At 40.7% G+C, this 11,603-nt stretch overlaps 1 protein-coding gene and 1 long non-coding RNA gene across 2 annotated transcripts; both read right to left on the minus strand.

The window, feature by feature from the left end:
* Positions 1 to 1,074: 1,074 nt before the first annotated feature.
* On the minus strand, positions 1,075 to 2,492 carry LOC120968107 (uncharacterized). The gene is made up of 2 exons (XR_005762246.2): positions 2,276 to 2,492; positions 1,075 to 1,382 (listed from the first exon to the last, which is right to left on the minus strand). It is a non-coding gene; the product is annotated as an uncharacterized lncRNA (long non-coding RNA).
* Positions 2,493 to 3,550: 1,058 nt separating this feature from the next.
* Positions 3,551 to 4,372, minus strand: LOC109737263 (citrate-binding protein-like). The gene is made up of 2 exons (XM_020296438.1): positions 4,142 to 4,372; positions 3,551 to 3,943 (listed from the first exon to the last, which is right to left on the minus strand). Exons 1-2 carry the CDS (start codon positions 4,370 to 4,372, stop codon positions 3,551 to 3,553), a joined length of 624 nt encoding a protein of 207 aa, XP_020152027.1.
* Positions 4,373 to 11,603: the final 7,231 nt, after the last annotated feature.

An 11,603-nucleotide genomic window follows, 5' to 3' on the forward strand; every position in this document is an offset into this window, starting at 1 on the left:
AACACAACGTCCGGGACGAATGGCTCGCCCGACACCTCGGCCAAGAAAAGTCACAGTCCATGGCAGCCCTTACTGCACTTATGACCCGCTTTTGCGCAGGAGAAGACAGCTGGCTCGCTCGTAGAAGCAACATCACCAGCGACCCTGGCACCTCTGAAGCTAGAGATGGCAACGGCAAGCCACGACGCAACAAACACAAGCGTCGAAGCAATAATGAAGATACCGAAGACATGGCGGTCAAAGCCGGATTCAGTGGCTCTAAACACGGTCAGTGGAAGAAGCCATTCAAAGGAAACAGAATACTCGATCGGCCTTGCCAGATTCATGGCACTCCTGACAAGCCTGCCAATCATACCAACAGAAATTGTTGGGTCTTTAAACAGGCCGGCAAGCTAAACGCCGAACATAAGGGGAAGGGGCCGCCCAGCGAGGACGATGATGAAGAGCCTCGCCCACCGAACACAGGGGGACAGAAGAAATTTCCCCCCATGGTAAAAACGGTGAATATGATATACGCCACACATATCCCAAAAAGGGAGCGCAAGCGCGCACTAAGGGACGTCTATGAGCTAGTCGCCCCAAAATTCAACCCATGGTCAGCCTATCCAATTACTTTCGATCGCAGAGACCACCAGACCAGTATCCGTCATGGAGGTTCGTCGGCATTGGTCCTCGACCCAATTATCGACGGATTCCATCTCACGCGTGTCCTCATGGACGGCGGCAGCAGCCTTAATCTGCTTTATCAGGACACCGTCCGCAAGATGGGTATCGATTCATCAAGGATCAAGCCCACTAAATCTACCTTTAAAGGAGTAATACCCGGCGTAGAGGCCTGTTGTACAGGATCCATAACACTGGAAGTAGTCTTCGGTTCACCGGATAATTTCCATAGCGAAGACTTGATCTTTGACATTGTCCCTTCCACACTGCTAGGACGGACCACTTCATAAATCTGCTTTCTGTTGAAATCTAAAAAGTTCAAAAAATACATATGGATGCATACTATTTGGCTGTAAGGTTTGATGATGGAATACCTTTTGATGTGAGACACACTCAAGGAAGAAAGTCATATATTTCAAGCGAAACAAATAAGCCAAAGCAATACTGTTCCCTCATAGGCTCAAAAATTGTCTTATACTGGTTACAATGGATCTAATACAACTAATGACATAACAAAGACCATACATGATCACAACTAATCAAGTTTAATAGAGAGCATATAACACCAAGCAGGACTGTTGATGAGTTGGGGTGTTGCACTGAATTCCATCTTTATCTATTTTATCCCTATAGATCATTGAATGTAGCTTAAAATACAAGGTACATGAGCAATCCTTAGAGGCTTAATGATGTAGTCCTCATCTCCCCCATGCAAGCACCTAAATAGAAAATGGATTTTAGTTTGTATACCTATATAGCAAATAATTAACTAATGCAATACTTGATAGTTTTTTGTTTACCCACTCCATAATTATTTGAAGGATGACATCAGTGCATGTAATCACTACTCACTACTGGAATGTTCTTCGGCTTATGAGATTCCCAAGTTCATAAATACAGAGTTGGTTATTACTTTGTAATGAATCACAATATTTACATGCACTTGAGTAAATATAGAGCAAAAAAACCACAATTATGCTAAGATGAAGATTAGAAAGGTCCCAAAAAGTACATACCTTCACTTCTCTAAGAAAATTATAGCCAGTCATATATGGCAGGCAGTATTCAGTGAAAATCAAGTCTACATCATGTTTCTATATCCAAAGTTCATGATGTGGAATATGTCAAAGATAGTAAGCAACAAAAGTACTTCAAGAAGCCTATATGTTCTATAGTAAACAATATCAAAATATTGCATCCAAGAATTCCAAGGCTTGCATGGGACCTTCTAGAGAAGTCACTAAAGTTGAAAATAATTAGGCGCATGTAAAGAAGTTTGGAGCAGAGGAAAATAACGTAACTTCTTATGATATTTTGTATTCTATATATAGCTATTTAATATCATGTTCCTCTTATTGTATAGCTCAAGGTGTTCCTGATAAACATATAATATACTCCCTTTCTCCTATAATATAAGAACATTTTCTAAACTGTTTAAGCTTGAAAAATGTCCTCATATTATGGGACGGAGGGAGTAAGTGTTTGTATCATATCCAAGGTATACCTGTATCAACATTCTCTATTGGCAAGAAAATTGTGTATATAAAACTTTAGGAAAATAAATCATAGGGTGTTGCACAATGATTCTTACAATTCATAAGAACCACAATACCTTGAATGAGAAATATCTTAGGACTCTCGATGCAACAAGGCCATCAACATGGGAATCATCCATGACGAGAACATGGGGACTTTCAATGCCATCATGCTAAACATAAAAGTTCTATATGTTACTAAACTTCGACGTAGGGTGGTTTGTCCCCTAGCAAAAGATATAGGGTGGTTTGTATGACAATGTATTGGATGAGTGAAAGCTACTGAATTGTCTTGTTTATATAGCAATTTGCATGTAGCTAATGATATCCCTAAGATAGAGAGCTAAGTAGTATTCATAAGATAGAGGACCAGGAAACAATAGATGGATATGGCTTTCATATCTTACATGATGACAATAAATTATATCAATGAGTAGTAGTAAGATGTTCATGCCAATTCTTGCATTCGAAAAGCAAACATATCTTCCATGCGACAAGCGAATATATGTCCATACCGGCATCTATTTAATTTGACCGTATAATTAACGCCCACGGTAGAGAACTAACGAACAAAAAAATGGATGTCATGTCTTACAGCTCGGCACACAAATAAATCCGCGATCAGTAGTGAGATCTTGATGTCATAGATCGAATATATCTTGCATATTTGCACCTATAAAAAATGACCCTTAAATTCCCCTCTCTATGGGCTAGGCAGCATATCCACTCGCAATTTTCGGCCCATGGTGTGGACAAAATCCACCACAGACTCAGACCAAAGTAGAGATGCTTGTATACTACTCCCACCATTCCATAATGGAGTGCGTGTCGATTTTTTAAAAAGTCAAACTTTGCAAATTTTAACCAAGTTTATCGAGAAAACTCTTCAGATATACAATATCAAATATATAAAATATGAAACTACATCTTATGGTGAATCTAATGATACATGTTTGGTATTATAGATGTAAATGTTTTTCTCCACAAACTTGGTCAAAGTTTATGAAGTTTGACTTTGCAAAAAATTAATATGCACTATATTATGGAACGGAGCGAGTATATAGTAACTTGTGGTTGTCTAATGATTTTCTTAACATACAGAACCGTTTACCACTAGTCCAATTTTCTGATCGTTGTATGTTACATCACAAGAAATGTTCATATCTTAATAAGGGCATTATCACAGCTAGACTTCCAAGTATGACAAGAAATGTTCACGGACACTCAAAGCAACAAATTTTATTCAACTCGTGGAAACTAATATACATAGGGCCCGTACGTGGTGTAAAATTAAAATACATGCATGCTACCGTAGACCGCAGTACCAATACACATGCTACCCATGCATCTACTCAGTGCTTAGTGTAGAGCGTGACGTTGCTCCAACGTGACTCCATGCAGCTGGACTGGTCGTGGTGCTGCATGTACACCCCGAACTTGAAGTAGTAGGACTCGCTGGGGGTCACGCTGGTGCCGAACTTGTGCTTGTCGTCGACGTACACGGCCACCGTCGACGCCCGGACGTCGTGCACCACGTTTAGGCGGAACCACCGGTTGTAGATGTCGGGCTCGACCACCGTCCCGCTGTAGAAGCGCAGGACACCGTCGTAGACGTGCAACATCAGTACCGTCGAGTGCGCGGCGCCCTCCTGGTTGTGGATCTGCATCACCGATGCGCCCGATGTCCCCGACGGCACGTAGCCGTACCCCTCGAACTGCCACACCCCGGACGAGTAGTCGTGGCCCTGAAAGATTGAGAACGACTCGTTCATATATATATATATATATATATATATATATATATATATATATATATATATATATATATATATATATATATATATATATACATATATATATGTGTGTGTGTGTGTGTGTGTGAGGCCATGCACGGCCGATTTGGAGGGAGCACAAGTATATATGGTGATGGGCAGTGTGCTTACCCGGAGCCTAACTTCGGAGCGGGGGTTGGTGTGGGTGGCCGTGTTGAAGGGTTTGTCGTTTCGGTGCACCCAGAACGTCCGCACGCCGTTGCGGTACTGGAACCGCTGTCTCTCCGGCACGTTGAACGGGCTCTGCACCTGGAAGTCGCCGGCGGTCAGCTTGACCTTCTCGAACCCGGCGGTGGGGTTCCCGCTACCGCCGTGGGCTGCCACGAGGAAAGTGCAGCCCATGGCCAGAAGTAGCACTAGCCATGGTTTTGTGAGAGAAGCCATTATTGCAGTATGTGAGGAGGATGTGTGTAGCTAGCTAGCAGATATATGTCCACAATGAGTTTGTAACTGATGTGTAGCAAGCAAGCTTAGTTCAGATGAATGTGGGAGAAGATGGAGAGGTTAAATAGGACTTGCCAAGTTTGGCGATCGACGTTCAGTTGTTGGACGTGCATTGGGGTGCACGGTGTATTATATACCTTTCATGCACTTGCGTACGTAGTAGGCAAGCCGAGCTGTGCGATTAATGCAGCCCTTTTGTCTTTTGATATTCATCAGAGAACACAAGTGTGGAAAGGGGCAACCAGCCTTGGAACGTCAGGAAAGTGGTTTATGCGGACAGGGATTGTAAGTTTTCTCTGTTGTTCTTCTTGTTTTATCTTTGGGCTTGATGTGTTATTCGCCCCAGCGATAGTTCGGTGTGATTGTTGCTATATTAATATAGCGGGGCGCAAGCCTGTTTCGAGAGAGGGATAGTAAGTTGGCGACAGCGTTGGTACGTCAGTGCACACCGTACTTGCTGGGCGAATATATTGCGACTCCGTGTTAGTCTGCGCGCCTCTAATTATTAATACGATGACTAATTCTCGCCTGCACAATAGATATCAAGTTTGTATACCAAAAATTAAACGATACGGACAGTTTGTAGTTGCCATTTTGTGGGATTGGATAACTATGCAGCCATTTTCTCTTTGGATTTGTGGTTTCATATCATATTTAAAAAACACAAGTGTGCAAAGGGGCAACTGCCCTTGGAGCGTCAGAAACAGGGCTCATGCGGACAACGATAGTCAGTCGGCGAGAGCCTCGGTATGTCAGTGCATGCCGTGCTAGAGCATTGTTGGACCAGTATATTGTGCCTCCGTCATAGTCGGCCTCTCATTTTGAATACGATGGTTACGTTTTGGTACTCTAACTCTGCTCCCGTACACAGCTGCTAGCTCCACAATAGATCTCACGTTTCTATACAAGAAAATAAAATAATGGAAACAAAAAAAATTCAATCTGAAATGTAAATATGGTGACTCACCTAAACATCTCTATCAACGTTTGCTTATGGGCAGCTCGAATAACTATTGGAGTTTTTTTTCCTTTGGAGAAAACTATCGATCTATCATCAACTGTCACGGTAGTTTGAAGAACACTAAAAGTAGAAATTATATCAAAATCCATAGACCACCTAACGACGACTAAGAGCACTGGAGCGAGCCAAAGGCATGCCGCCATTATTGCCCCTCCATCACCTGAGCTACTAGCACGTAACCCAAGAAAAGGTACTCCCTATGGTTGGGTTTATTATAAGTTAGGTATGGGTTTTTATGTCTTTGATTTGACTAATAGAACATTTATAATATTCCAAAATCATTATATGGATAGAAAGCTCATTTTATGAAGAATCTAAAACTATTTTTTCTAAAATATAATAGATGTTCGTATAATGGTGGCGTAAGCATGCATTTTGTAGTCAATGGTGTTGCATGCAAGATGTTCGTGCTTTCTCATGTCATATGTGCATGTTGTCCACCTCCTCGGATGTGTGGAGCCTGCATTCCAATACGAAATGGTGTCCAAATCTTTCACCGCCTTGGTCGGAGCTTGTCCATGACGAGACGATGCACATGCCCCGGTTGGGATGCAGATGGCCCCATCATCCACTACTCCGACTATTGTGTACTTAGTCGACATCCGACCAAGAAAAGGTTTTCACGGTGTGCTGACTAATCTGAAACTTAGCACACAAGCACTCAATTGTTCACCGCCGTGTAACTATTCGATCACCGAGACGTAAAACCCAAGTGGGATGCAACGTCAAACCTAACAACATAAAATGCCAGCACAACAAAGAAAACGACATACCTAAAAGAAAATATGAAGTGGGGCGATGTTGTATGGACGTGACACATGCCAAACATGGTAATATAGTTTTCCTTTTCCTTATATTTATTTAAATTTTTATTTCTTAAATGGTTTACTAAAAATGTATCCATTGATACCATTTAAGATAGCTTTTAGGTATTAGTTTAGTTGTTCACCTGTGTATATTATTTGCCTTGGTTTATATTCCGGGCCACAGATGACTAGGTTTAGATGTGATGATGGTGGTCGAGCAACGTCCCGAGTAACCCCATGTTGCACGGACTCGATGACGCCACCCACAAGGGCCACCGGTAGAGAAGCGAGTACCCATCAGCTGCATGAAATCTAGTCACGACACTGGACATGTGGTTCGGAGGTAGACCTCAGACCTGACCGGGGTGTGCATTTGCATCACCGGAACATTTCAACAAATTGTTATAACAAAAGCATTGCATGTTTCCCCGCTGAGATAATAAAAGTTTCAACCATGAGCATTTGCCATGTTTGTTTGACAAGATAGGCGTATCAAATATACATACTATTGCTAATGACGCGAGGATGTTCCACTGATTTTGATGAAGTTTCAGGAAATAAGAAAACACGCATGATAATGAATTTTTATTTTAGCCTTACTTGAATAGCCACATGTGATAATATATGTCACCACATGCATGCCTCACTCACATTGACGACAAATGTTGACGATCTATCTACTACCGCGTGAGACGGATGAAACCGAGGATCTTGACGACACTGTGGCAGACCCTACATCGACAAATGACCCCGACAATGTTGGCGCTCCTCCATCAACCTCAAGCTGATATTCTTCAGGAGCGTTAGTCCTCAAGTTTCGTCCCTTTTGGTCATTTGATGACAAAGGGGGAGAAATTTGAGTTAGTCTTCAAGCCGGTCTTGTATATGGGTTGTTTTCTTGTTAAGTTACAATTCCCGCTCTTCTGAAGTGTTTGTTGGTTGAGTTGTAAACTTAAATCCGATGGTGGTCTGATACTTTTGAACTACTTTCTGCATGCTTATTTCCTCAAGTACCTTAATGCACGCATGCTGAATTTTGTCAGACACCATTCTTCATCATGCATTTCAAATTCTTCATAATATATATTAAATGCGTGTATGGATTACAAGATATAGGGGGAGATCTCCATGATTTTATTCTACAATGTGCATGTGCAATCCAAAGCAAATTCCTCAATATGCACATCTTCAGGGGGGGTTCTTCTATATCTTGCAATCAAATTCCTCAATATCAGTATTTACACTTCATATGTTTATCTCCATTGAAAACTTAACATATTTGTCATCAATCACCAAAAAAGGGGAGATTATAAGTGCCCCTTAGTGATTTTGATGTATTGAAGACTTATAGGTTAAGGGACTAATGTGTTTGTGAGTGTACACAGGTCTAATGAGTCTATGAGGAGTTTGATATTTACGAAGAAAGTCGACCCTAAAAATGAATGTCTTCAGTTGAAGACATTGGTTTTCTTGTAGACTTTTAAAATGACAAAATTGGTGTGACCTTGAAGATATTGATATTGATAAGAGGATTCTGAAGCGTGAAGAGTTTTGTTTTCGTTGTTTCATTTTCCTTTCTTGAGTCATAGGAAACACCATACTGTTAAAGGGGATCAAGGTAAAGCTAAGGAAAAGTTTCCAAGTGATGCTCATCTCAAAGCCTACACATACCCAATCCTTCGAATGAAACCTTTGGAAATCTCATACAGTTTAGTCAATTTCTTCAGTGACAGAGACGAAGATCCTCTATTCTCTAAGGAATTTGTTCTGACTGAGGAGTTAGGAATTCGCCAGTACGAATTGCCTTGAGGAAGATGATAGCCCTGAGGAATTTGAGAGCTCAAATTTCCGACCGTTGCTGTGCTACGCGCCAGCTGTCCCAAATATCTTATCCACCTAACGATCATATCATTGAAGGGCATTTATGTCTTATCATGTCGGGCTGCTCCCCGGCTATAAATAGCTGCCCCCTCAACCACTAGCTGGTTGGCAGCTCCGAGAAAAACTGACACTTGTCATTTAGAGCATCCCATCCTCCGAGGACTTTGAGGGAAAATCATCAGTGAGGAAAAACCCAAAACCCCAACACCTAAAACCCAAAGTGATTCAGCATCACTGAAGAGATTGTTCCTGTGTGGAATCGACGCTTGTTACCTTTGAAGATTGTGCATCTGTCATGGTCTAGAGCATCCAAGAGGAATTGTGGATTGTCGGGTGACCAAGTCTGTGAAGGTTTGGAAGTCACCTTGAAGACTCAACACGAGGGATTGGGCGTGGTGTGTGTGACCTTAGCTCAAGGAGAATACGGTAAGGACTGTGTGCCTTGGGACTGTGTGTCCTTTGGTTTAAATACCAAGCCGCTCCAACCAGACGTACAACTGTCACAACAGTTGGAACTGGTCTACCAAATCACTGTCTTCACCGAGCTACTGGTTCTGTTTCCTCAACCCTTTCATTTTCCTCACTCATGTGTTGATGAAATTGATCGTTACTGTTTGAAGACTTTGACTGAAGACTTTTTCAATTTCCTCAATCCTATTTCTTCAGTCATCTTGTCTTCTGCCTGCTTATCCTGTTTACACGCTACCTGTGCTCTGTGTATGTTTCATTTCATCATGATGACTATTCTACTGTCTTGGTATGCATGCACCTGAGTACTTATTCCGCTGCTTGTATTTCGTCACTTAGCAAATTCCTCAAGTAGAAATTCCTCAGTGACGAATTTGTAAAAATCGCCTATTCACCCCCCTCTAGTCGATATAACGCACTTTCAATATGGATGCATACGGCTGTAAATTTTCATGATGTAATACCTTTTATGTGAGATACAGACAAGGTACGAAGTCATCTATTTAAAGTGAAAGAAATAAGCCCAAGAATTTTTTTTCCCTCGTAGGCACAAAAACTGTCTTATACCAGTTATTTACAATGGATCCAATACAACTGATGACATAACAAAGACCATACATGATCAAAACTAATCATGTTTAACGGAGAGCAGATAACCCCATGCAAGATTGTTGATAGGGTGGCGTGTTGCATTGACTTCCAATTTTATCCCTCTAGATCAGTGAATGTAGCTTAAAATATGAGGCACACCAGCAATCCTCAGAGGCTTAATGATGTAGTCCTCAGCTCCCCCATGCAAGAACCTAAATAAAAAATTGATTTGAATTTGCATACTTATATAGAAAATAGTTAACTAATGCAATACTTGATGTTTTGTATTTACTCACTCAATAATTCTTTCAAGGATGACATCAGTGCATGCAATCACAACTGGAATGTGCTTCAGCCTATGAGATTATTGATTTCGTAAATATAGAGTTCGTTTTTACTTCGTAATGAATCGTAGTATTTACATGCACTTGAGTAAATATTTAACAACAAAACCACAATTATGCTACGATGAAGATTAGAAATGTTGCAAAAAGTACATGTCCTCACTTATCTATGAAAATCATAATACTCATATATGGCATGCAATATTCAGTGAAAATCAAGTCCACATCATGTTCCTATACCCAAAGTTCATGATGTCGAATATGTCAAATATAGTAAGCAACGAAAGTAACTTCAACAAGTGTATATGTTCTATAGTAAAAATATATTAAAATACTACATCCAAGAATTCCAAGGCTTGCAAGGGACCTTCCAGAGAAGTCACTAAAGATATTAGGCGCATGTAAAGAAGTTTGCGGCAGAGGAAAATAACATAACTTCATACTCCCTCCGTTCCAAAATATAGTGCTTCCTCTATTCCCGTGCTTCAACTTTGACCATAAATTTAACCAACGAGACCGACTGCGGCGGGAGCAAAAGTTATACCAGTGAATTCGTATTCAAAAGAAGTTTTCAATTATATAATTTTTTCTCCCACCGCAGTCGGTCTCGTTGGTTAAATTTATGGTCAAAGTTGGACCTCGGGAAGCACGGGCGCACTATATTTTGGAATGGAGGGAGTATGATATTTTTTATTCTATATATAGCTATTTAATATCATGTTCCTATTATTGTATGGCTCACGGTGTTCATGATAAACATAATAATATATTACCTTCGTCCCATAATATAAGAACATTTCTGAAACTAAAAACGTTCTTATATTATGGGATGGAGGGAGTAAGTGTTTCTATAATATCCAAGGTATAGTTGTATCAACATTCTCTATTGGCAAGAAAATTGTGTATATCAAACTCTAGAAAAATAAATCATAGGGTGTTGCACAATGATTCTTAGAATTCATAACAACCACAATGCCTTGAATGTAGAAATAGCTTAGGACTCTCAATGCAACAGGGCTATCAACTCAGAATCATCCACAACGAGAACATGGGGACTTTCAATGCCATCATGCTAAACATAGAAGTTCTATATGTTACATCTGCTCGATATAGGGTGGTTTGCCCCCTAAAAAAGATATGGGCTGGTTTTGTATGACAATGTATTGCATGAGTGAAAGCTACAGAATTGTCGCGCTTATATAGCAATTTGCATCTAGCTAACGACATCCCTAAGATAGGGAGCTAAGTAGTATTCATAAGACAGAGGACCAGGAAACAATAGATGGATATGGCTTTCATATCTTACATGACGACAAGAAATAATATCAATGAGTACTAATTAGATCTTCATGCCAATTCTTGCATGCGATAAGCAAAAATATCTTTCATGCGACAAGCGAATATATGCCCATACCGCCACCTATTAATTTGACCGTATAATTCACCTCCGTGCTGCCAGTGTGGCATAGCAACAGACATATCGTGGCCCACGGTAGAGAACTAATGAATAAAAAAAGCTGGATATGGATGTCATGTCTTACAACACGGTACACAAATATATCCGCCATCATAGTGAGATCTTGATGCCATAGATCGAATATATCTAGGATATTTGCACCAACAAAAAATGACCCTTAAAATCCCCTCTCTATGGGCTAGGCAGCATATCAACTCCCAATTTTCGACCCATGGTATGGACAAAGCCCGCGATATACTCAGACCAAAGTATATACTACTTTACTATATTGTAACTTGTGGTTGTCTAGTGGTTTCCTTAAGATAGGGAACCGTTTAACACTAGCCAAATCTGACCATTGTATCTCACATCACAAGAAGTGCTCATATCTTAATAAGGGCATTGTCACAGCTAGACCTCCAAGTATTTCTCACACTACGGACACTCAAAGAGACAAATTTTATTCAACTCGTGGAAACTAATATACATAGGGCCCGTACGCGACGTGAACATACATGCATGCTACCCTAGACCGTAATACGCATGCTACCCATGTATCTAC

The sequence above is a fragment of the Aegilops tauschii genome, chromosome 7, assembly GCF_002575655.3.
Source record: "Aegilops tauschii subsp. strangulata cultivar AL8/78 chromosome 7, Aet v6.0, whole genome shotgun sequence".
NCBI lineage: Eukaryota > Viridiplantae > Streptophyta > Magnoliopsida > Poales > Poaceae > Aegilops > Aegilops tauschii.

Bases quoted from the DNA above. Each gene is read 5' to 3' on its own strand.
- LOC109737263 (XM_020296438.1), bottom strand. From the start codon at position 4,372: ATGGGCTGCACTTTCCTCGTGGCAGCCCACGGCGGTAGCGGGAACCCC. The intron at 3,944-4,141 runs GTAAGCACACTG...TCAATCTTTCAG, and splicing joins GCTCCGAAGTTAGGCTCCGG to GGCCACGACTACTCGTCCGG.